General features: G+C 38.8%; 1 protein-coding gene across 7 annotated transcripts in view; it reads right to left on the bottom strand.

Annotated features, from left to right (window-relative positions):
• Nucleotides 1-3,432: 3,432 nt before the first annotated feature.
• Nucleotides 3,433-24,815, bottom strand: part of LOC129770164 (endophilin-A) — a 160,354-nt gene continuing 138,971 nt past the window's right edge. For 6 of the 7 annotated variants that reach the window (XM_055772825.1, XM_055772820.1, XM_055772824.1 and 3 more), the window contains 4 exons: nucleotides 24,049-24,146; nucleotides 13,617-13,709; nucleotides 12,636-12,763; nucleotides 3,433-4,826 (listed from right to left, as the gene is read on the bottom strand). In XM_055772825.1, coding sequence (XP_055628800.1) covers nucleotides 4,707-4,826; nucleotides 12,636-12,763; nucleotides 13,617-13,709; nucleotides 24,049-24,146 — 439 coding nt within the window. In that variant the 3' untranslated portion in view covers nucleotides 3,433-4,706. The remainder of the gene's footprint in view (nucleotides 4,827-12,635; nucleotides 12,764-13,616; nucleotides 13,710-24,048; nucleotides 24,147-24,815) is intronic. The other variant, XM_055772826.1, reaches the window with a different exon arrangement.

Genomic DNA, 24,815 nt, shown 5'->3' with positions numbered 1-24,815 from the left:
TTCTTTCGTGTAACAGCTCGGCTCCTGAAGCGGATAAAATAAAGTTCAATATATTAAAGAATCTGCCCGATTCTGTCAAGAGACGTATGCTTAACTAGTTCAATAAATTTCTGGAACCAAACGCGCGGCTAAAGACAAATTTGGCCTCGATCTTCCTTTGATTCTGTTTCTATTGATATATTATCACGTAAACTTCATAATAGTCGACTCTCGCCAACTATAAATAATTATTTGTATAATTTGCTGTCAGAAAAACACATGATTTTTGTTCATGGAAATTTAGCAGTCTTTCGACTAAACTATATGGGTCTTCCACAAGGTTCATGTTCCAGCCCCCTATTATACAACTTTTATGTTAACGATATCGACAATTGCCTTTCGGGACATTGCACGCTACGACACCTTACAGATGATGGAGTGGTTTCCTTTAGGGTATCTTCCTCTACCGATCTGTAAAGACCATTGCAGAACGATCAAGCTGGGTATCCAATTCTCTACGAAGAAAACAGATATCGTTATTTTTTTCTAAAAAATACAACCCCGCAAAATTTCTGCTTTATTTATTCGACAAAACAATAACCCTATTATTTTCTACTGATGGTTCACACATTGATGGCTCCACTGGTTTTGGCATATTTAATGAAAACTTCAGAGTCTTTTATAGATTGAGAAATCCTTGCTCGGTGTGTTGCGGGGATAGCTGAAATTTTTCACGCTTTGGAGAAAATTGAATCTTATTTTATGTATTGAGATAGCTTCAGCTCAATAGAATCTATTCGATCGATAAAAGTTTCATGCTATTTTTTTACAAGAATAAGACAGCTCTTGATTCAAAAAATGTTACAGGATCGCATCAGCATTGGTCCCAACCTATCGCTCCATTCCAACTGACGAGAGAACGGACTCGTTAGCTAAGATTTGCGCCTTGGAACGCGCCTTCATTCGCGTGATGTCCCGCCTTATGTCTAATCAATACCATAATGGGGGCAAAAGTTCACATCGTGCGGGACAAAAAAGAGCGCACTTATTGAATTAAACTTGTGAGATAACTTGTAACAAAAATCAATGATTTATCATTAGTAGCGGATAAAACATCATTAGTAGCGTGCATAGGCATAATCTAAGAGGGGTTCTCACTCTAAAGGTCACGAGTTCAATTCTCACTTCCGACATTCAGACATTTCAAAGGTGTTGAAAGTCACTACAATACAGAAGGAAAAGCTCCTTGTTATATCCCATGGTTTTGAATAGACCGATTTGATTTGGGATTCGAAAAGACACACGATGCATCCCATGAAGCTAGATACGTTGTTGGATCCGTGCTAGATTTTGTTGACTTTCGCAAAAAAACCAGGCTTCATAAATCTTTAAGGGTCATACCAGAAATCGCTTTGTCCAATGGTCTGCAATGGTTAACCAGTTTCTCATACTGTTCACTCTCAAATACAGGTCCGAACCGCCCAAGGTGCTCGCTGAATCATCATTCACTCACTCATGAATCCTGCGCACCCGTGAGTGGCTGCTCGCTTTAGCCTTGACCTGTGGCCAGGTCAGATTCGCGTCGACTTCCTTGATTTTCTTGTTGAGGCTACGTCGCAACGAGCCCCTAGGTCTGCCTCTGCTGTGATGTCCTGCCGGCTTCCAATCCAGCGCTTGTTTCCAGGCTTCGTTTCTGCTCCTTTTTTGTGTGTGGCCAACCCACTTCCACTTGCGTTATCGAATTTCAGTTGATATCGGGTTATGGATGTCGGAGCTCGACGTTCGAGATGCAGTTGTGAGGCCACCAGACACAAATTATGTACCGCTAGAATCGATTGACGAAGACCTGCAGCTTCTGGGAGTTCTCTGCTGATACATACCACGCCTTTGCTGACGTACAACAGAACGGATTTCACGTTCGAGTTGAAGATTTGAAGTTTGGTGCAAAAACTTATCTGGTTATATTTTCACACATTTCGTAAACTCGCAAAAGTAGCCCTCACCGTCATGATCCGTCAATGAAAACCAATTATAGGGACTCTTGGAATTCGTTGACCTGCTCCAGGATGATGCGGAGCGTGACAATATGGCCCACACAAGATCTTTCGGCACGGAATCCTGCCTGCTGCCGTCGGAGAGTCGCGTCGATCTTCTCCTGTATCCGTTCTAGGATAACTTTGCACAGAATTTTCAGAACAATACAAAGCAGCGTTATGCATCGCCAATTATCGCACACAGTCGGATCCCCCTTTCTTTCTTTGTTTGTTTTTAAGAGGCTTTAAACTTTGCAGTTCATTCGCCTCTAATCCCCCTTCTTGGGGGATCTTCACTAATCATCATTGCAGAAGTTGAAATGTCCATAAAAGCAAGATTTAAATCATAGAATTACTTACTAATATGAACCTCTTCCTCAGAGCTGCTTCAGAAATACCAAATTCTGCCACAATCTGACGCTTCGAATCTCCCTCCCGAAGGCAGCATTGCATTTGCACATTGCACATTGAGCATTTCTGGAGAGCATTCCTTCCAGATGTACTTTCTCTTGTATGTCTTGTATGAAAACATTTAGCCTAAAAATAGTTTATAGATACTTCCGACGGTAAAACGCTGCGAAATTTTGCCAACAACCACTGCGAACTTTAACCTCATAAGCAATTTTTTAACCACTCCGATTCCTACCCAAAAAAACTCTTGAAGCTCTCTCTTTACCAATTTCAACAAAAATGATATCACTGTTTGATTCCTGCTCCACTCATCAAATCAAACTACCTTACTCGCTTCATCCTAGTATTGTACTATCAATCAGTCTAGTATGAGATTCAATTATTATTAAATTGTTATTCTTATTTAGCAAGCAAATAAGTTTTATGTTATGATGCAATTTGACTCTGTAAACGTTAGATGAGAAGCATTCGAGACTGATAAATGACCGTTTTTGTGAAAAATATTATTTGTAGTTTTTTTATCGCCATTCAAAAATTGTCCATTGTCTTTAATGCAAACGTTATCAAGCATGCCGAAACGCTGGAACTATGACACTGGTCTGACAATCTCACCGCCTTCCCCCATATCTATGCTAGTTTTGAATTGACAATCATATTGAACCCTGTCTGCAACACAATCATATTCGTTTTTCATTTCGTCGCTTAACGTAATCGTACAATGGAAAAGCTTTTTCCAACCTCACCGATTTTCGTTAGATACCACCAGCACCAAATCATTTGGAGTGAAAATTTCTTAACTATCCTATCTAAAGTCTCTTTTGCGCTCGTGTATGGACTGAGCTGTTGTTTAGTACACACCAATCTCTTCGATTTCGCTTCATTTGTTGTTACCCCGAGCCTGGGTGAGCAATTAAAATAGAAAACAATAACAAAAGGGCTTTCTTTTCTCACTAACCACCACAAAAACCGATCAACGAGCGTAAAGACGTAAGGAACAGAACCCAAAACGTAACTGATCTTATATTGAGTTTATTCAATGAGTTGCTAAAAACTATATACACAATAATACTCGTTCGAACTAAACAGTCTATCTAACGCTAACTATATCGGAAGGATAACGCGCAAACGCTCAAACAGCTCGATTCAATCAACATAAAACGGATACGAAACCAATAGAAAATACAGGAGGGGAGAGTAGATTGGAAAGGGGGAAGCAAATTATTCCAACGAAATCTTCGGTTTGCATTCACTCTTGCACTCGCGCGTTCCCTGGGCGCGAAAGCTCTTACGTAACGTAACTAATTCAGTGTTGCGGCAATAAAATCTCTCTCTCTTAACAGAAGAACGCGTGCCAGAACGGCGTTAAACTATCGTGACGACACTATCATCCTTCTCACTAACGACTCTTCAATATGAATAAAATCTGTCTTAAAGCCAACGAAATACGCTAATAGATTAAACTAAGAACCTGTGTGTCGATATATGGTAGGGACTATTTCCGCCTCATACACGTCGAAACGCCGTGGTTTGGTTGTCTTCCTGTATGCTACACTACTGCTACTACTCGGCTTCGCGCGCGAGGGCTATATTTGACAAACCAAAGCAGCAGCGTGGTATCGTCCGTCATTCCTAACTAGAGATTTGTAGATAATGCTTAACACTTTACACGTACACAGAAATCGGTTCATCGGTTCAGTTCATGCATCCTCACCACTCTGTTCGCTCGCAGCCGAATATACGTCTTTCATTTTTCTCTTGAGAGTAAACAGAACAGGCTAAATTGCGACTGAATTGCAATAAATCTCTTGTGTAAATACTTCCTAACTTCGGTATCTTTTGCTCCGTAATCTAGTAAAATCCGTTACTTATTTTCTGTGTTTGCTGCTGTTGCTGCGCTACTGCTGGTACGAGGACTCATTAATTCCATGCGTTCAATGTCCACACGAAGCATGCTTGTAAACGATTGGATGGTTCCGTCCTCAAAACACTTAGCTTCGCATTCCTTTGTATTATTATTCATCAACCTCTGTCGAATGAATTATATTATTTGCCTGACGTCGCTAGCATTCTTTTCCCGTGTGCCTTCTCGCCCAGCCAGCAGTAGCATTATTATAGTTACTCTTGTTGTTATAATTAATAGTAATAGTTATTAATTATTAAAAGGGGCAATTACAATTATAGATCGTGTATGCGTGTGTGAGTGTGTTTGGGTTTGGGTTTGGAGTTTGTATGGGGAGTCGGTCGTGTGTGAGTTTGTGTTACGTAATTTTAAAATACAGCATCTTAAGGTAATGGAACGGTGACTTGCACGTACGACTGCGGGAAGTAGCCGGTTCTGCCGTTTACACTACCCTCGAACCAGTTCTCGTCCACGCGCTGGATGAGCGTGATCAAGTCATTTTCCTGAAATGGGAACAAAATAGGGGATTAGTATGAAAATTGCTTAACAATCTACTATGAAAATGGCGCCCCAAAAAAATACCACTTTGTTCGATTTTTTCACTAACTTTGAGTTTCAGTTATTTTGAGAAAGCTACTTACTTATACCAAAGTTCACTTTGAGTAGTTTATCCGCATTTAGAAGGTTAGAAAAAATCATTACCAGCTTCGCTTATTCTTTAGTCAAATCTTTATCTTGCGTGCTTTAACTGAAGCAAAATGATCCTCAATTGCATTTGAATCAAGATCTGCTAGCGATTCATTTTCGATCGAAAAAAAATGCCAAGCCATTGAGTCGGTCTTGGTTCATTTTAGAACGCAGCTAATTTTTAATCAATCAATTGCTGAAAATGTGTTCGCACGATGCGTGGTCTGTGCCATTTTTTACTTTAGTGTAAACCAGACTAGCAAGCTCTTTCATTCCAGCACAAAAATTGCCTTTCAATAACACAGACATTATTTAGAAGTATGCGTTCTTATAATGCAGCTTAAGAAATAAAGTGTGTTTCAGTTGGAATTCAGTCACTTATTTTTATTCACTTCAGCGCCCCTAGTTGTCACATCGAGAAACTATTGACAGCGTTTTAATCCGGGTGGTTTGTTTATTCAGTAGTACAGAATTCGTCAAGATTTAAGGATACACCCAAAAGTTATCGACGATGGAACGCGAAAGGCGAAAAAAATTCGCACAATCACATTGAAAACCCGACGTAGTCGGGAGGAAAGATTGCAAAATTCCTCAAATGTCCAAAATCGACTGTAAATACCGTACTCAAACGTTACCGGGAAACGTCGAACACCGACGAAAACTTGAAGAAAGTGAAAGAAATGGTGCTTGAAAATTGTCATACCAGCTTAAGAGAGACGTCAAGTGAAATTGGCCTTGCATATCATATTGTCGTTGATGTTTTGGGTATGACACGCGTGGCAACCAGGCTCGTTCCGAAGGACCTGAATTTCGTGCAAAAACACCATCAACAGACAGTTGCTGAAGAGATGATTTCTCAAGCCCAAAGTGATCCAACTTCGTGAAACGGATAATTACGGGCGACGAGACATGGGTCTATGAATTTGACATAGAACAAAGCAAGAATCGTCCGGGTAGCGTCAAATCAACTCAAAAGTGAAGGTGATGCTGACTGTTTTCTTCGATTGTCAACGCGTAATGCACTGAGTACCTTCCACCGGGCTAGACAGTCAACATAGAGTATTATTTATCCGTTTTGAAGCCTTTGAGAGATGCTGTACGTCGCAAACGACCAGAAATGTAAGCCGACATTTCTTGGATTCTGCATGATGATAACGCGCCATCGCACCGAGCCAGAATATGGAAGTATATGGAGAACAAAATCGACTTCATTAAAAAAAAACTATTAATTCACCAAATTGTTCGGATTTTCGAGAGACATTGGACAACATCAAAGGCAAATTGAAGAAATGTGGCAGAATCACAAAAAAAAACAATTCGAAGGCACCACTTTTCCAAGAAGATAGCAAACACAGTTACCAGCATTACTGCGCAGAAAATGATGGGTGGTATCACACGAAAAGTTCGAAAATTCATCCGAACAGATGACGAATAATTTTCATGTTTTTTAGCTTAAAGTTGATAAACCTACAAAATAAGTTCCTTTCTTTTTTTGTACATTATTTCTATGCTGAGAGATGTCCTACTTCATGAGACCAAATTCTAACTGAAACAGACTTTAACTGTAAAACATCGCACGTCCATTCACGGCCTATTTTGGCGCTCCTCCGCCCCTCTGTATTGGCTTTATGCATCTGTTTTGCATTGCATGGAGAGGCGCCCAGATATGCGTAGCGAATAATCAAAAGGGTATTGATGTAATGGGGTGTTGGGTGTTTCAATTTTGCGAAAATCAGAGAGAGGTTGATGGTTTTATGATTGTACGGACAGAAGCAACTACTCATGATGGGTGTTTTTTCGTCAATTGAAAGATGAAACATAATAATTGGGAAATATAATTGAAGGAAAAAATGCTATTGAAAATTCCTGGATTTTGGCGCCCCAAAGGGCCAGCGCCCCCGGCAAATGCCGGGTTTGACGCCCGCATCCTACGCCACTGCTTGGGAATGAAATATTCTGCATAAAACCACATTTTGTTCAACAAAACTAATTCGGGAAATAACTAAAATACCAAAAGAGAGTTTACTTCTTCAAATCGTTAACCGCAACATAGTGGCATGTACACCCGGATGAGTTCATAATTTTGTAGAAAACCACGAAAAATATTTCCTCGGCCCTGGACATCCAAGACTCATACCCTGAAGATGAATCCCAATGCTATGGGATGTATGCAATTGACCCACACGATGAGTCTCGAGACTCTGGAGGGGGTCTTTCCCTATCTTTTCGGTTCACAGAACTATCATACGGATTTCATCTTGGGTGTAGAATTATGAGTCCATTGGTAATTGATGATTTCAGAGTACTTTTACAATTGACTACAAAGTCAAGATATATTACTTTGTACTGTTAATAATACCTTTCTCATGAAGTCATAATTCTATCATTCAACTGTAATTTCCAATCAAATTTTTTCATGCATCAAGGAATACTTGACATTTTAGGGCAGTGGTTTTCAACCTTTTTTGCTCCATTCCCCCCTTTACGAAAATGAATCCCGGTGCTTTCCCCTTTATCAGTATTTCGGAAGATAGCTTCTAGCATATCAGTAAAATAGTAAATGAATACAAACGGTTTTCAAGTTATATTCGCAACAAATTTTATTTTATACTTATATCTGATTACAAAAAAGATATTAGAAACTGTCAAGTCAGTATGGTACCTGCGCTTGAACGTTTCCCGCCAAAATCGTAATTCTTGAGGACGTTGTAGAAAAGCACACCTCAGGTCATCTTCGATATCCATTATGTTACGGTGTTTTGTTCCCATCAGCAGCACTGTAGGAAATCAAGATTCACATAAATACTACGCAAAAGACAACATCACTCATAACGCTTATTCCGCATATCAGGATAAGAATCGATCATTTGAAAGTCAATGAGTATGTTCTGAAATCGATCCGTCACTGCCAGTCGGAAGAGATTTTAAACCATGTCCAGATCTTGTTATTTTTCAAGTTTATATTGTTGTAAAAAATCTTGAAAAATGCTATATTATTTCTTTTTTATGGTCTACTGTACTGTTTCGTCGTCTATTCCATCACCAATCACTGGCGAAAGTATTTCAAACATTGCAAAGTTGTTCAATTGGACATTACATTTAAGATTTAGAAATGTTTGCCGAGGATCGCAAGTGTTAGTGTATCCAATAAAGTTTTTGTGACAATTTTTGCTAATCATTGCCATCTTCGAAGCGAAGTAAATCTGCAATATCCCCTTGCACAATTCCCCCCTTTTTTCCCCACCGGTTGAAAATCACTGTTCTAGGGTCTAGAATACCTATACTCTTCTGATTGATCCATCTGGTGTTACTTTATTTAAAATATTTTGAATGTATAAAAAAAAGGAAAGGCCAAGAAATCATTACTTAAATTTCCTAACCTAGGACTACGTAACGGGTGTTAAATAAAAAATGAGAATTTTTTCAATACCTTTCAGTAACTCAAATAAAGAGCGTAAAATTTTCTTTCTCCGAGAAAATTGCTCTTTCGGCTCCCTAGAAACAGTAGGCGGTTTTGCTAGTTTGAGTTTAGTCAAAGCAAAGATGGCGTCGAAACAGCACGTGCTCCGCGAACGCATTGTACGGTTCTACTAAACGCATTTCCAGCAAGGAAAAAAGTTCACGGTGGCACATTTTAAGGAAGAAAATGTACCTGTCAGTACGGTGTATCGTATCCTGGGTTCCCTGAAAGTAGAGCGGAAGGTCGGAAGTGGTCGTCCGGTGACGATAATGACGAAGCAGAGGAAGATATCGTTAAAGAAGCTGTTTGACAACAAGGACGCAACCAGCCTGCGTGATGCCGGTCGGAAATATGGCTGCTCCCACGTATTGATCCATCGGACCCTCAAGATGGAAGGAATCGTCTGCAGGAAGAAAACGAGGTCGCCGGAGTACACGGAGGAGCAGATTGAGACGGTTAAATCACAGTGTCGGTGGATGACCAAAAAATACCGCGGGACGTCTTTCGTTCTGGACGACGAAAGCTATTTTCCGCTGTCCAAAACGCATATTCCAAGAAATGATAATTACTACTCCAGCGACAAGTCATCCACACCGCCTGAAGTGAAATGCAAGTTCAAGCACAAGTTTGAAAAACAAGGTTATGTTTTACATCGCCATTTCCGACCGGGGCATTTCAAAGCCTTGGTTTAAGCCGAGCGGTCTGGCAATCAACCAACAAATCTATCGAGAAGAGTGCCTCGATAAAATCCTGCTGCCGTTCCTGAACGAGCATCACGCGGATGGGAAGTACGTCTTCTGGCCGGACAAGGCGTCTTCCCATTATGCTAAGAAGACGCTGGCGTATCTTGAGGAGAAAAAGATACCGTTCGTGCCGAAGATCGTAACCCAACAAACTTGCCCCAGTGCCGCCCAATAGAGGATTTCTTTGGCTCACTCAGTGCCCTAGTGTATAAAAACAATTGGAGGGCCAAGGACACGAAGCAACTGACTACAAGAATCCGGAATTGTATCCGGAAAATGGACGTAAGTGCCGTACAACGTTCTTGTGAGAGCATCGCGACAAAGTTGCGTCGAACAGCAGACCACGGCCCTTACACAAACATTCACTGACATTTTTTTGAAGAAAATACATTATGTTATTAATAAAAAATACTGAAATGGATGAAAAAAAAATATTTTTTTTTATATGTGATTGAAAAAATTCTCATTTTTTATTTAACACCCGTTAGGACATTCAGTAATAATTCTAAATCAGAAATTAAAGCATGTTTTTATGAAATAGAAATAGCAAGTTCAGCGTTCGTTCTACAGACAATGTGGACAGAGAAAATATTGCAATTCGAACTCCATCCGTTTCAAATTCATTGAACATGAACAAGCTATTCGCGATTTCACAGCATTCACGATTCATGGTCTTTCTCAAGACCGAGTGTTTAGTTTTCCAAATTGGCCTTTTTTAAGGCTAGAGGTGAATGAGCTGAGAAATGTTAAAGCCTCTATAATTCAAACCATGATCATCATTATTCAAGCCACAGTTTTGATCCAGCTAGCAGACAACATCTCAATGCTGTTGTCAGACACAGCTATTTAGCTCGATACAAAGAATGAATGAGAATAGATATCGCACACAGTGGTGCAATTTTGATCGGTGAAGGCATCAGGTCGATTTCAATGCCGTCTGGTGGAGAGTGCTTCTGTATTTTCCACCACATTTGTTTTTTACATCTGTACTGGAGTGTAAGTATGAAATTTTGATAACGAGAGCCTTACGTTTGGAGTGCAGAACTTGAGCGTAAATATCTCCTTGCCGGTTTAACAAACTGGTATGACAATCACTAAAAAAAGGCGACAAGACAAAAGGTGTATTAAAGATGTTGGTTACTTATTGACCCAAAAACTTTTTTCTACGGCTCAAAAACTGCTTTGAAAGCAAGCTGCTGAAATCACAAAAATTTATAAATATGCTTAAATGTCCATCGAAGTCAAGATTCGGATGGCCGTAATAGCACAAGAAATATAATGCTAGAGACATTCTCAGACCCTCAGACTTTCTCAGTTCATTCGCCTCTAGCTTGAAAAAAAATTGGAAAACTAAACACTCGGTCTTGAGAAAGGCCATTTGGAAAGCCTCGCTGCCGTTGATCTCTGGTCGCTAGCGAAATGACTAATTTTGCTAAGAGTCCCTATAAAACTACTTGGATATTCAGTAAATTCAGTGTTTCAATGCCGCTCTAGACAGCGAGTAATCAACAGTACATGTTAATTCTGAGAGTTAATTAAGAGCTCAAATTGGCGTATATTGTTACACGAAACATTCGCATCTCTCACTCAATGAAAGCATTCGTTCATTGGCCCTTGCCAGTGATATAAAAAGTTTGTATAAAGAGCTTCATTCTTGAATATGATCTAAACGGTTTTGAAGTTTTGCATTGACAACATATATGGAATATAATTTAAGAAAATTATATTCTGTGATTTGATCAATGTTTTTGCCATGCGAAAATAATGTTAATTTTCTAGTTAAAGCAGGTCCACTGTAGTATGATTTTTGTTTTGCGTGAAGGCAAGTTGCGGTAACTAGCAGACCTTTGCACAAATTCACTATAATTTCAGACTTTTGTAAAAATCATCTGACATCTCTGGAGTGTGATGATATTCATTCTGACAAAAGCCAATACGAAAACAGCCACTTCGTTTGGAAGGACAAGACTAGTGATGTTCGATTGTGAAATTGATCGTTCATCAACTAATCGAATATTTTTCAACTGTTCGTTATTCGCTAAGACAAGACATGAACTAGCTTTTTACTCTTCTTTTTGCTTTTTTGTCTACCAAGTACTGGATAACAGGGAAGCCGAACCACGGGAGATGTGAAGGTTGCCAAATGTTATAAAATTTTGGAAGATGATTTCCCTACGAGAGAAATATGTGTTCTTCGTGTCATGTTTTTTCTGAGCTGTACCATTTATTTTGGATCAATTATTCAACCAAATGTGACATATTTTACACAATTAGTATTTTCCTGTTTTTTCTGTATGTAAAAAAACGTGGATTTGATAGCAGAAGTGTGATATGTTGAAATGTATGAATTCAATGTATGATTTATTTTAATTATCAAGAGAATATTAACCTTATTAACCTTATATATTTTAAAAATTGTATCAGAAGACAATTTCATATTAATTATAGTGGAAGTATCGGAAAGTATATAGACAATTGATTAAGGAAGGGTAAGAAAAACGTGCTTCAATAAAATAAATAAAGCCATGTAAAAATTTTCATTCAGATTTTAGTAATTTAGAACTGCTTTCGGGCCGGCTAATCTGATAGAGAGTAGTAAGCCTTGTTAAAAACTAATGTCGTATCCAGATGTCGACACCGTATCGCGGATACACTTCATTTCGTTTTCACCGTGAAGTGTATACGGGTATAAAGCCCTATAGTTCAATCCTAATATCGTTCATTTGAACATTAACATAACATAGCAAATAACAACCACGACAGCAGAAATTATGTTGGAACCTGAATAAATATACAATCATACATACAAAAAAATCCTGAATAAACACTCAGGTTCCAACATAATTTTGATTATTTTTTTCTGCTGCCGTGGTTGTTATTCGTTATTTGGCACTAATTTAATTGCTAACTGCTTTACGATTGGAAAATAATTGAATGCTCTTCTCTGCTGGGCCGCTGTTATTATGCCAGGCTAGCTAGCAAGAGAACCACAAAAAGGTGTAGGGTGGAACTTCCGATGCAATGTTTTCCTCTCTTCGGGGACTGAACACAGAACGTAATAGAAACGAAAATATGCGAAAAATTGATAATAGAAATTTTCACTATATTGAAATGTGAATACAACTATTAAATTTAATTCTATCCGCGATGACAGTGATACAGTGTCGACGTCGGGTGGCGACTTTATTCGGTTTCCCAGTTGTGGAGAATTTCGAAATTCAAAGTTTATTGCTCGATCGAATTAGAACCAAACGGATTGCAAAATGCAGAAAGAGAATAGAGATTGGAGAGTGAAATCCGATCGGATTTCAGAGTCCTCTTTCAGTTTTTTGTTAAATATTACATTCAACGAGATAACTACGCTATTTTTTTTAAATTGCCATGAACTTATATGAATCAAACGAACTTCATCCACAACTCACCTTGAAGCCCAGCTCTCCGGGATTCTCCGGCTCGAAATCATACAGGGCCGTACAGCATGGCTGCGTTGGTTTTGCCGCCGGCATTGGTGTCCTCGCGGGAGACCGCATCGGGGATGGCAACGGTGATGCTAATGTATGCAGGAGAAATAGTAAATCAATTATCACTTTCGGTTTACACAAACACGCATCATAATATTTTGGTAGTCTCCTTACAGGATACATCTAATGCCTTATTCAATTAACTATGGTGTTAAACAAGGTACTATTCATCACTAGGATAACGCAACCGATCAAAGTGAGTTAAATTCAACTAAACTTGAATCGTGTAATCTACACTAAACGGAAACAATAGCAAACGAGATACTACGTTCGGTGTGAATTCACAACAAAATACAAGATAAACAAAACGACAACAAAAGTGGAGTATTTATTAGGATGTAGAACAATACACATTAGTCAAAGGAAATGATGAAGATGTGTGTTAACTGGCTTTACTATGTATAACCATTTCATGATTTTCGGTTTTCATTCATGGTGTTAAATAATTATTGCTTTCGGTTTAAAAGGAATTGGAGTTAGTATAGACGTAACCAGAGGCCAACTGGAACTATTAAGTAAATTGGCTGATATTTTCCTTCTTCGTTGAGTCAACCAAAACCAAAATGAACATGCATTATATCTGATTTTCTGTTAATTTCACTATACTGTCAAACAAAATCTATACGTATACGAGAACTTAGGTAAACCCTGCTGATTTAGCTCAATGTATAACCAATGTCCAAAAAACAGCAAAAGTATTCTCCAACAAGGCCACAACGAAACTCAAATCACTAATTTCAATGTTGAAGGAGAAGCATTCGAAAAAAGGAAACTCAGGTTGGTGAAATCATATATATATATTAGAACGCTCACTTCCATTATTGCTGTTATTGATAGATGTAACACAAAATAAGAACGCTTGGTGAGTATAATTTTGATTACCATTGGTGGAACGCGCCTGCGCTTGACCGTTACCCAAGAGTTCCAGATGTGTCGGTTTATTGACCGGTGAATTAAGACGTGATGATGAACCGCCTGGGGCGAAAGAAGGTATGGAACGGAAAAAATAGCAGTAGAGAAATAGTTTTTAATGTTTTCAAATTTATGGGTATGGGAGAAAGGGGAGGGCATCCAATCAAACAGATCAAATCAAGACCAAAGGAAAGTATTACAATGAAGAAACATTTAAAGGTTTTTTTTCTAAATTTGCACAAATGGATCTGGAAAACATTATATTTGAACGGAAGTTTTTTTATTCTGTAACACTTGAAATAAAGGAGAGTCTTTAAGGGGTATATTAAATTAGAAATTGCTAAACATGTAATCTTCAAATGGAGATGTGCTATTTAAATGAAACTTGCGAAAAACTGAAGAAATATAACAATTGAAATGAATCATTTGGAATAAAAAAGAGCGATAAAAATACTATTGGGACGAAATGTAAAATGACTATAGAAATACTATAATCTGTATGAAGTTACAATCAATGATTATCCAACGAAATTCCCATCAACCGCATGTAACAGTTGTATAAATTTAGTTATTTGTGCAGCCTCCATTTTTAGTCAGTTACTCAATTATTAATTATTTATTAGAATATTGCTATTGCTAAGATTCGTAGAGATGTCAACATCAACTTGAACATAATTCAGGTTGATGTTGACATCTCTACGAATATCTCTTCGTAAAAGTAGACTCACTAAACAAAGTTATCACCACCGTCAACTCAAATAATAGCAGTTATTGAAAATAACATGTTCATGTTCTTTGAAATCATATTTATTGTATTATTTTTGAGTTCCATTCGTAAAACAATCAGAAACAAGAGAGATTCAGATTTGATCGGAAAAACGAGAATTGTTCGACGAAAATGCATTGACGAAGAAGTGCCCTTTCGTATAATTTTTATCTCGAAAAGCAATCCAATTCATTCTTAAATCGTTCAGTAATAGCTTGTGTCATCCTTTCGCTTTCAATACATTTTGTTTGCATTTCGGCATTCTCTCCAAAAGGTTTTTCAGGTGCTCCGGCTCAACAATTTACCAGGCTCTCTCAAGGGGCTTAGTGGCTCAGATATTCTCGATGCGGGCAAATTCCCGATGGGGTTTAAATTCGGACTTACTGGGGGCTATTCCATGAGACATTGCGACATGAACAAAAAAACGATTTACTATTCTTTGCTGTGTGCTTAGGATCTTGTCTTGTAAAAGCTCAAACTGATTTTCCGAATCTTTAACTGCGAGCTTCGATCACGCAGTTCGACTCATGAAAAACATCCAAACCATAGCGTTGCCTCCCCCATCCCCTCCCATGAATGTGCCATTCCTGGAGCTCCTCTCCCGGTTTGCGCCTTACATGCACACGGATTTTTGTTGTTGAAGAATTCAAACGCGGACTCATCGATTCACAAAATTTTCATTCAATACTATATCGACTAATTTGCATGCTCATGGACATATTTTTAGTCTCATGGCTTTATTAGCTTTGTTGATGAATAACTACTCCGTGCAATCTCATTTTCCAAACCGTGTTCTGCGATTCTCCATCGTTAGTGTTTCATATGTCTCCCTGACCTTCGGAGTTTACTTTACTCCTCGCTTGATTTTCGTATCTATACTTGTATCCGATTAGCGTTCGTTACCTCTACCGATGGGATCAACCACTAATCCAAACATCCTGTACTTTTATCCGCATGTCGAACAACCAAACCAAGGATACACAAAGGAAATGTCCTTGGAAAAAATACTCAGTTTTAGCAGGATTTAGCCGATTCTGCATTTACAACGTCTTCTCCCTTCTGGAGAACGGTGAGAGCGTTGAACGGAAGTTTGGTTCCTTGGCCAAAATGGGCATTTTTATGCGAAATGGCCAGTCGGGGCCGGTCATGTCTGAGTAGCAAGAACTCATTCAGAAGAGAGGCTGAAGTTGCTACTCAGAAGAAATGCTGAAGTTGCTGAAGACATCTTTCCTGCGAAGCGCGACATCATGATTACAATGGATGACGAGACCCACTTGACGCTGGACCGCAACGACTGGCAAGGGATTGGGTACTTTACGTCCACCACCTAGGAGGTAAACGATGACTTTGAATATATTTTGCACACCAAGTTCCCGGAGAAAGTCCTTCTGCGAGGAGGAAATCTCCAAACAGCTGTTCTTTCTTTCGGGGCTTGCGATGAACAGGAAGATATACAGTACAAAGTGCCTGCCGGAAATGACCGCCTTCATAAAGAAGTATCTAGCGATGAACGACATGATCGTTTGGGAGGTCCTGGTCTCGGTTCATTATGCTTATAGAACACTGGAGGAGATGGATTGCTTCGAAGAATTCATTTTTCATCACCTGTTAATTACCACGTTCTTAGGAACTTAGACGCTTTAGACCGTTATGTTGATTAGTAAATGTCAGTTCGCAATCCCTTTTTTCCGTCTCCGTTTTCCGTTTTTTTCAAATAAATTCTTCCTACTCAAAAAAAATCATGAAAATCTATTTTCTCTTTTCGATCTTTCCGAATTTTTGATCGAAAGAAAAAAAATGTAAATTCATTTTCCAGTGAACATTGATTTTAATCTCACCAAAAACCACTTGACAAATTTCATGAACATTGGATCCCTTTCAAGGTTGTCAAATTAGCGGTCGTAAATTTAAAGCATAGTTCATCTTAAATCTGGACGCACTGTATATTATACCACAGCGCTCCTAGTGGTCGGATCTAGCATGTTTTGACTGCACTTTTTCTTTTTTTCTTTGTTTTTAAGAGGCTTTAAACTTTGCAGTTCATTCGCCTCCATACTGCACTTTGTTTTGGAATGTTTCCTCTATCAGTGCTGAAAATTTCATTACGATTCGTTTTGTTTCAAAAAAGTTACATGTGATGGAAGCCGCGAAACGAAAATTAATTTTGGACATCCACGTCAAAAACCCGACGTGGTCAGGTTAAAAAATCGCTGAATCGTTGAAAATGGCCAAATCAACCGTATGCAGCGTTCTCAAACGTTTCCGTCAGATGCATACTATCGATCGGCAGGTTCATACCAAGCGTCATAGTGGAACTAAGGATCGCAAACTGCATTTGAAGGTATTGAGAACGATCAAGGCAAACCCAGGGCAGTCGGACTATAGAAATTCAATGCCGACCGGTGCACCGTCAGAAAGATTCGTCTGCGCGAAGTAATACGATCTTATCGGGCCAGTAAGCAACCATACCGGACATTGAAGCAGAATGTAGTAGCCAAAGTACGTACCCGGAAGTTATACAACAAGGTTCTAACGAAGTACGACGGATGCATCCTCATGGATGACGAAACGTACGTGAAGATGGATTTTGGGCAGCTTCCAGGCCAAAAATTTTATAAAGCCACTGGTCGGGGTGATGTCCTCGGCACGCTCAAATTCGTTTTTGGGAATAAGTTTTCAAGAAAGTGTTTGTTCTGGCAAGGTATTTGCAGCTACGGACGAAAAACCCCGGTTTTTGTGACAAACAAGACCATGGACTCCAAAATGTACAAGGAGGAGTGCCTGAGAAAACGTATTCTTCCGTACATTAGATAAAGTTTTGGCCAGATTTGGCAAGCTGCCACTACAGCAAAGAGGTACGACAGTGGTATCGAGACAACGGGGTGGATTTTGTCGAAAAGGATATCAACCCACCCAACCGCCCTCAATTCCGCCCTATCGAAAAATATTGGGCAATTGTCAAGCAGAAGATGAAGAAGAATGGTAGGACGACTCTGGATGCAACAGAGATGAAGAGATGGTGGAACAAAATGGCCGCTGAGGTCAGCGAACAGGGTGTCCAAACTATGATTCGCCGAAAAGTTTGAGATTTCATCAAAACCACATCGGAATAATTTTTTTGTTATTTTTCCTTTAAAGTGCAATAAAAGACCTACATTTTGAGTACATAACATTTTTATTTCGTTCACATAGCTCCGAGATAGACCCGTTTTAATGCGTCCAGATTTAAGATGAACTATGCTTTAGGAGAAGCAGTTTCGTAAGTTTGGTCATTACAAAGCAAGTGGTCACAAGTTATATTTACATCATCACATTCACTAGGCTGATATTGAAAATTGTGACGAGATGGGATGGTGACATCAGGGTTCTTTTCTATAACTGAGACTACTACTAAGATTTCGATCAAATGCCAGACATATGGATTCAGCGGAATTATTGTCGGCGGGTTCCAGATGAATATCAGTTGTTGAATTCCTAATAATAATTTTGAATTAATTTATCTAATTAAATAATTCCATGACGGTTCAAGATGAATCCCCTAGAAAATACATTTTTTCTGGGCTTTCATGTTTTTTTTCTGTGACCTTCATTTTGAGAATCAAACTGAAATGCCTTTGATGTTTGCAAAGAAATGTTATATGATGAAAGAAAAGAGAACACTTATATAGAACAAGTAAATAAATTGTAAAAAGACATTCGATTTTTCAATTGATTCAGCAAAGATCGCTTCTAATCGATCCATCAAGATCGATCTTTTTCTAAAGGCCGCTCAATCCTAATTCGCATGTCTGAGGAATGAAGTATCGATTATAATTCAATAAAGATAACGTACAAAGGGTGTCATTGGCTATGAATTCGATGGCGTAGAATACGTAATCTGCAGGAAGTTTGTGTACGATTGAATCGCACGTAAGGGTAGGCGGTGGTGGTCCAAATTCGACAGCGTCAAACATGTCCACTGTCACTCTCGAGAACTGCCAATCTCTCAAGTTGGTGTAAATCAAGGCGCTTAACATACTGCCAGGTGGGTCATAATGTGAAAACCACTCTACAGCCATGAATTTACAGGATGACATTAACACACTTCTAAAGGGTGTGTCACATCAAATTGCATCACGGAAAAAACGCTGTAGAAATTTAATTTTTAGGAATTATATCTTCAGCTCTCGCTTATAATCAGATAAGAGTGTATAGATCACGTTGGCCATGCTTCACTGTCAATTTTTCGTAAATTTGGAAAAATGTCGTCGAACGAAAAAGAGCGTCGTGAATTAATCTTGTGCACTCATTTCGAGAATCCGGAGTTGTCACATCGGGACATCGGCAGGATGCTGGGAATCGTCCAATCCACGCTCAGCAGAGTACTAAAACGATACTTCGAGAACCTAACCATCGACCGGAAGGTGAAGAACGGCAAAAATGGATGCTCCGTCAGTGAAAAAGATCACAAGCGCGTAGTTAAGCAGTTTAGACGTGATCCGAGAAGTTCGGTCCGGGATGTCGCCAATAAGCTTAATTTGTCAAGTTCATTCGTCCAGCGGACCAAGCAGCGGGAGGGGCTGCGTACATACAAGGTTCAGAAGGCTCCTAACCGCGACGAAAGGCAAAACATGGTGGGGAAGACGCGAGCCCGGAAGCTGTACACCGAAATGCTGACGAAGCCGCATTGCCTGGTAATGGACGACGAAACCTACGTCAAAGCGGACTTTCGTCAGCTGCCGAGCCTGTTGTTTTTCTCCGCAGAGGACAAATTCAGCGTTCCGGAGGAGATTCGCAAGCAGAAACTATCCAAGTTTGCCAAAAAGTACATGGTGTGGCAAGCGATCTGCTCTTGCGGAAAGCGGAGCGCCCCCTTCGTGATGACCGGCACGGTAAACGGTCAGGTTTACCTAAAGGAGTGCCTACAGAAGCGCTTACTACCACTATCGAAGCAGCACGAGGGCCCGACCATCTTCTGGCCGGATCTCGCTTCGTGCCACTATTCAAAGGACGTGTTGGAGTGGTACGAAGCCAACGGGGTCACCTTCGTGCCAAAGGAAATGAACCCGCCCAACGCACCGGAGCTTCGCCCAATAGAGAAATATTGGGCGATTATGAAGCAGGCCCTCTGGAAGAACCCAAAAGTTGTCAAATCGGAGGCGGACTTCAATTGAAAATGGATTTCTGTTAAAAAAAAAACTACAACCTGACGTTGTACAGAACCTTATGGACGGGGTAAAGAGGAAGGTGCGGGCATACGGGCTTGGGCTCGAAGTATGAATAAAAAGAAAATGCCGAAAGTTGTTTAATAGTTTTTATTTTACTGTCTAAAATTTTCAAAAGGTCTACTGGTCGAATTTCTACAGCGTTTTTTCCGTGATGCAATTTGACACACCCTTTAAAATGAAAAATGATGAATAAAAATTTATTTCTCTGTTTCGAATATGTATTCTATGCAATACAGTATTACGCAATATTGAACTGAAATTGTGTCTGATGATGATTTTATATTAAAGCTCGAGCTCGAGTCCTCACGGTGCGAGAGTAGAGTAAGAAATGAACGAAAGCAAAGGAAGCGTCATTTTATAAACCATAAAAGTATATAATCTAAACCCCACCCTTATTATATTCGTAAGTATACAGTAAGCTTTTATAATAAAGAGGGTGGGGTTTACATTCGATACTTTTATGTTTTATAAAATGACACTTCCCTTGCTTTTGTTCATTTCTTACTCTACTCTCGCACCGTGAGGACTCGTTTCATCGGGACTAAGCAGACAGCTCGTTAGTCTTTCGGTGGTAAGGCACCACGAAAGCAGCTCGGATAAGCGCACCAGCCGCAGGATAGGTGAAGAAGCCACATCGCTATCGACCGGGAACTTTGCGTGAAATTCATCACTATCGGAAGTCGACCGAAATTGCTCAGGACTTCAAAACCGACTTGCGCTTCCAAAGTTCCGCGGTTATGACGCTGCAGGAGGCTTATTCGAAGATACCAATTTGTGTGCTATCCATGCAAAACGCGTCACATCATACCCAAGGACATCCAGCTGGCCCATCGTATCCGAGGAGAGCGTGCTATATTAGCTTAGCATATAATCAACGGCCCTTTTCAGGGCTCCAAATTTGATGGATTAGAGTTTAGAAAAGTTTTTTACAGGCCGAACTGAAAGGAGCATTTAGCGAAAATCGTGGTTTCGATAATAATTCGTTACGGATAGGTGTCATGGATATGGATTTCATAATGAAGAATACGTGTACGAATGCCGCAATCGATAGTCGACTCTAATTTGCGCTGGGTAATTTCCTCGGAGGACTCGATTCCTCCTTTGAGCATTAATAATCTCTTTCTGGCAAAACGATGAGGTATGAATCACATTATTTGAATGATAGAATGAAGAAGTTTTCTGCCAATTTCCTTCAACCTCCAAACATATCATTCTCCCGTTTGTCGTTTTCGCGTTCGCTAATCCTTTCTCACAACACCCATTTCTCGTTTGAGAAATTGTTGAGTAAACATTGTTTGCCAGTGCGCGTAGAGCGGGAATTCCTAAAGATTCATTGCACCTCTAATAAATTGCCGAAAGACGTGATCTTACGTTGATCGCACTTGATTGAAAAAATCCAAAACGAAATGTATTTGGTCGCAGCATTATATGAGTAGAAAGCAAATAATCGCTCGAAAATGACTTGATTTTCGCGATGTGAAACATTTTCCGTTTTTCATGTTATGCATCCAATATTGGATACGAAAATTTCCACTGATGAGGAAAAAAATATTCAGAAGCTTTCCTGTTAATTGCGATTGATTGAAAAGTAACAATACCAAATGTATTTGGTTGCAGTGTTATATGGATAGAAAACATTAAAATAAACTCTTTCGCTGAATGTATTTTTCAATTCCCAGGGGAACTGGCAGATTATTTTCAGCAACGATGATAGCAACGAGAATTCCGCGCGTGTATGTGTGTGTGTGGCGGCTGCTCCGATGTTTCAAGCGGAACCGTGGCATCACTCTTTTCCTGATGGATTCCCTTCTGGCCTTAGGCGCACAAACAGGCTCTTGGTGACACCGTTCATCAGCGTTTTCATGATAAACGAAATTAGCTTCACAACAACAGCGACAACATGCTCCAATCGCTGTTCAATCATAACTGAGTGGGTTTACGAGCGGCGCTCGCTTATATACCGATTGGTGATTTCAATAGCCTGTTTTGAAAGCAATTTTAAGACTATTGAAACAAGTTTTTGGATGAAAAAGTAACAAGTATATGACGCGTAGACATTTTATCTTTCGAATGAAGTGTTTATCATACCATTTCGTTCAGTTGTTTAAGAGCTATTAACGCTCAAAATCTCGGTCTCCGGCGTAACGCTTCCGTTTTCGAAACTTTGGTTTTACACCCCGGTATAGAAATGAAAGACGTAGTCCTACGTCAAAATTTGACAGTTCTATCAGTCGAACTCTACCGCATCGAAAACGGACATCGTGCGGCGCTTTGTGAACGCCGGATAGGGTCGTTCCAGCATCAACAACATCTTTGCACTATTGCACAATAATCAGAGCATCAAAAGAAAGCCCGGTTCCAGACGGGCGCCGACCCTGAGGGACAAGTAGCTCCAAAGGATTTTGGACAGGAAAATCGAGGGAAAAGTGGTCATATCGCTGCTGAAAAGGAATTGATAAATAAAACGAAGAAAGAACTCAAAAACATGCCTACACGCATGTTTTCGTCCGCTATGGTGAATGTTCCAGTTAACTGCCGGAAGGCCGCTCGCAAGGGCATATAATTTTTTTTTGCAAGTAAGCTAATATAATTACCTTCCATGGGAAATTTATCAAACTCAATTATCTGTCTTAGTTTTTTTATCACCATCCGAAAAAAAAGTCCATTTTTTAATGCTAACGTTATACTGACCACTTCTAAATGATCGAACAATCGATGTTTTTTTCCCTTAGAGGCGAATGAACTGAAAAGTTTAAACCCTCTTAAAGCCAAAAAGAAGAAGAAGAAGAATCGATGTTTTCTTACAGAATTCTTTCATCGTCATAGTATCGATATTATGGGTTCACGATATTTGTTGAAACGTGATTCCTCTAATCCATTTTTTGTATTTTCACAAAACATTTCCTCAAACACAGAAGAAATATGTATTTCTTCAAAACACTTTGTTTTCAGTGAAATTAGTGTATCCATAGCTCGTTTCAAGTGAAATTACACTGTAACATATCTCCTTCATAAATACCCAGCTGTGACCACGGGAAAGGGAAAAATATCTTGCAGCCGTTCCTCGGAATCATCCTTCCGTAAATAAGTTTTCTTCGTTTATCATCCTTTCTTTATCAATAATATCATGTTTTGTACCAGTATTGTGCTTCTGATCTTATCTTCATGAATTATGAACCAACGCCATGAAAAATGAATGTTCCGAACATAGAAGCTGATTAAAATCAGTTTTCTCACTTCCCTACAATCATAATGTTGGGCATAATTCTTTCGTGTTATTAAGAGTTCGTATTAGGATTGTGAAATCGATTGCAGCTTATTGTTAACGACGCAAAGGATGATAATTGTCACATAACACTCCTCTCCATATGCAATGATTTTGCCTCATGCTGAATGTCTGAGATAAATGATTTTTTGTTCCGTACTCTTAAACCGGACTAAGCATTTGATACAACTACGATGAGTACGTGCTGTTAGTTGCGGATGCATGCCCTTTGGTATATGTCGGATCCATTGTCTCAGCCGGACCATAACCACTTGCGTTCGTGTAACTCTACCGAATGTTGTGATAAACCTATGCCGCCACCTGCGGATAAAAACAAATCAAAAACCACCACCAGAATCACCACCATCAGATGACGCTAGGCAAGAACATAAAGGCAACAGAAAATACAAATCTAAAACTCTGTATACAATATGTATCTAGGTTTTCTGTCTGTGCTTGATTACAACCGACGATTACGACATTAATGAATGAGTTCTCACTCGGTGGGACTGAATCCTTTTTTGCTTCATCGTAATCAACGGTTCCTGACACACTGACTGACTGACCTAACGAAAATGTACAGCGTAAAACTAAAGAAAACAAAAGTAAAACGTAAATCACCTGACCAGGGATCATTGGAGTTGTTGTTAGCGAACTTTGTACCAAACTTGCTAGTGGAAGTAGTGGAAGAAGAGCTAGTAGTAGTATTATACACTCTGTTAGAATGAAATCTGCCGTGATTATTGTTCGTGACAGTGCTGGCGGCAGTGGCTGCTGCTGCGCCAGGTTGATCCCACGCATTCAGCCAGCTGTCGACGGTGGTGGTGTTGGTAGAGGACACATACTGTGCGCTAACCGTCCCGTAGGGCAGTGGCTGTCGGAATGAATCAGAGACGCCGTTAGTGCCGCTGCCTCCACCGCCACCAGCACTGCCCACTTTTCCTCCCCCTCCTATGCCCCCACCGCTCCGGATCGACAGGGACGATAGGCTCTGCTGTGAACCGTACAGTTTGTTCCGGTTAAAACTACCGCTACCGTTGTTGTTGTTGGTGTAGTTGTGGTTGCTGTTGTTGTTGTGTTGGTTGGTGGACAAATTTTGTTGGGAACTGTACATATGGTGATGGGAATTTTTTATTCTATGCGAATTAAGGAAATGTGGCCCACCGTTCATTCCGTCCTGGGAGCCGAGCGTTTCGATGTTTAGATCCGCCAGTGTTTTGGGCACAAATTCGGACTTCGGACGACTGGCGGCTTCGTCCCGTCTAAAAAGAAATTGAAATTAATATATGGTAGCACATCTATCTATCTATCTATCTATCTATCTATCTAAATATATATATATATATATATATATATGTATATGTATATATATATATATATATATATATATATATATATATATATATATATATATATATATATATATATATATATATATATATATATATATATATATATATATATATATATATATATATATATATATATATATATATATATATATATATATATATATATATATATATATATATATATATATATATATATATATATATATATATATATATATATATATATATATATACATATATATATATATATATATATATACATATATATATATATATATATATATATATATATATATATATATATATATATATATATATATATATATATATATATATATATATATATATATATATATATATATATATATACATATATATATATATATATATATATACATATATATATATATACTATATATATATATATATATATATATATATATATATATATATATATATATATATATATATATATATATATATATATATATATATATATATATATAGTATATATATATATATATATATATATATATATATATATATATATATATATATATATATATATATATATATATA

The sequence above is a fragment of the Toxorhynchites rutilus genome, chromosome 2 (assembly GCF_029784135.1).
Source record: "Toxorhynchites rutilus septentrionalis strain SRP chromosome 2, ASM2978413v1, whole genome shotgun sequence".
Taxonomy (NCBI): Eukaryota; Metazoa; Arthropoda; class Insecta; order Diptera; family Culicidae; genus Toxorhynchites; species Toxorhynchites rutilus.
The sequence above is the reverse complement of the archived record's forward strand: the minus strand, read 5'-3'. Positions and strand labels throughout refer to the sequence as shown.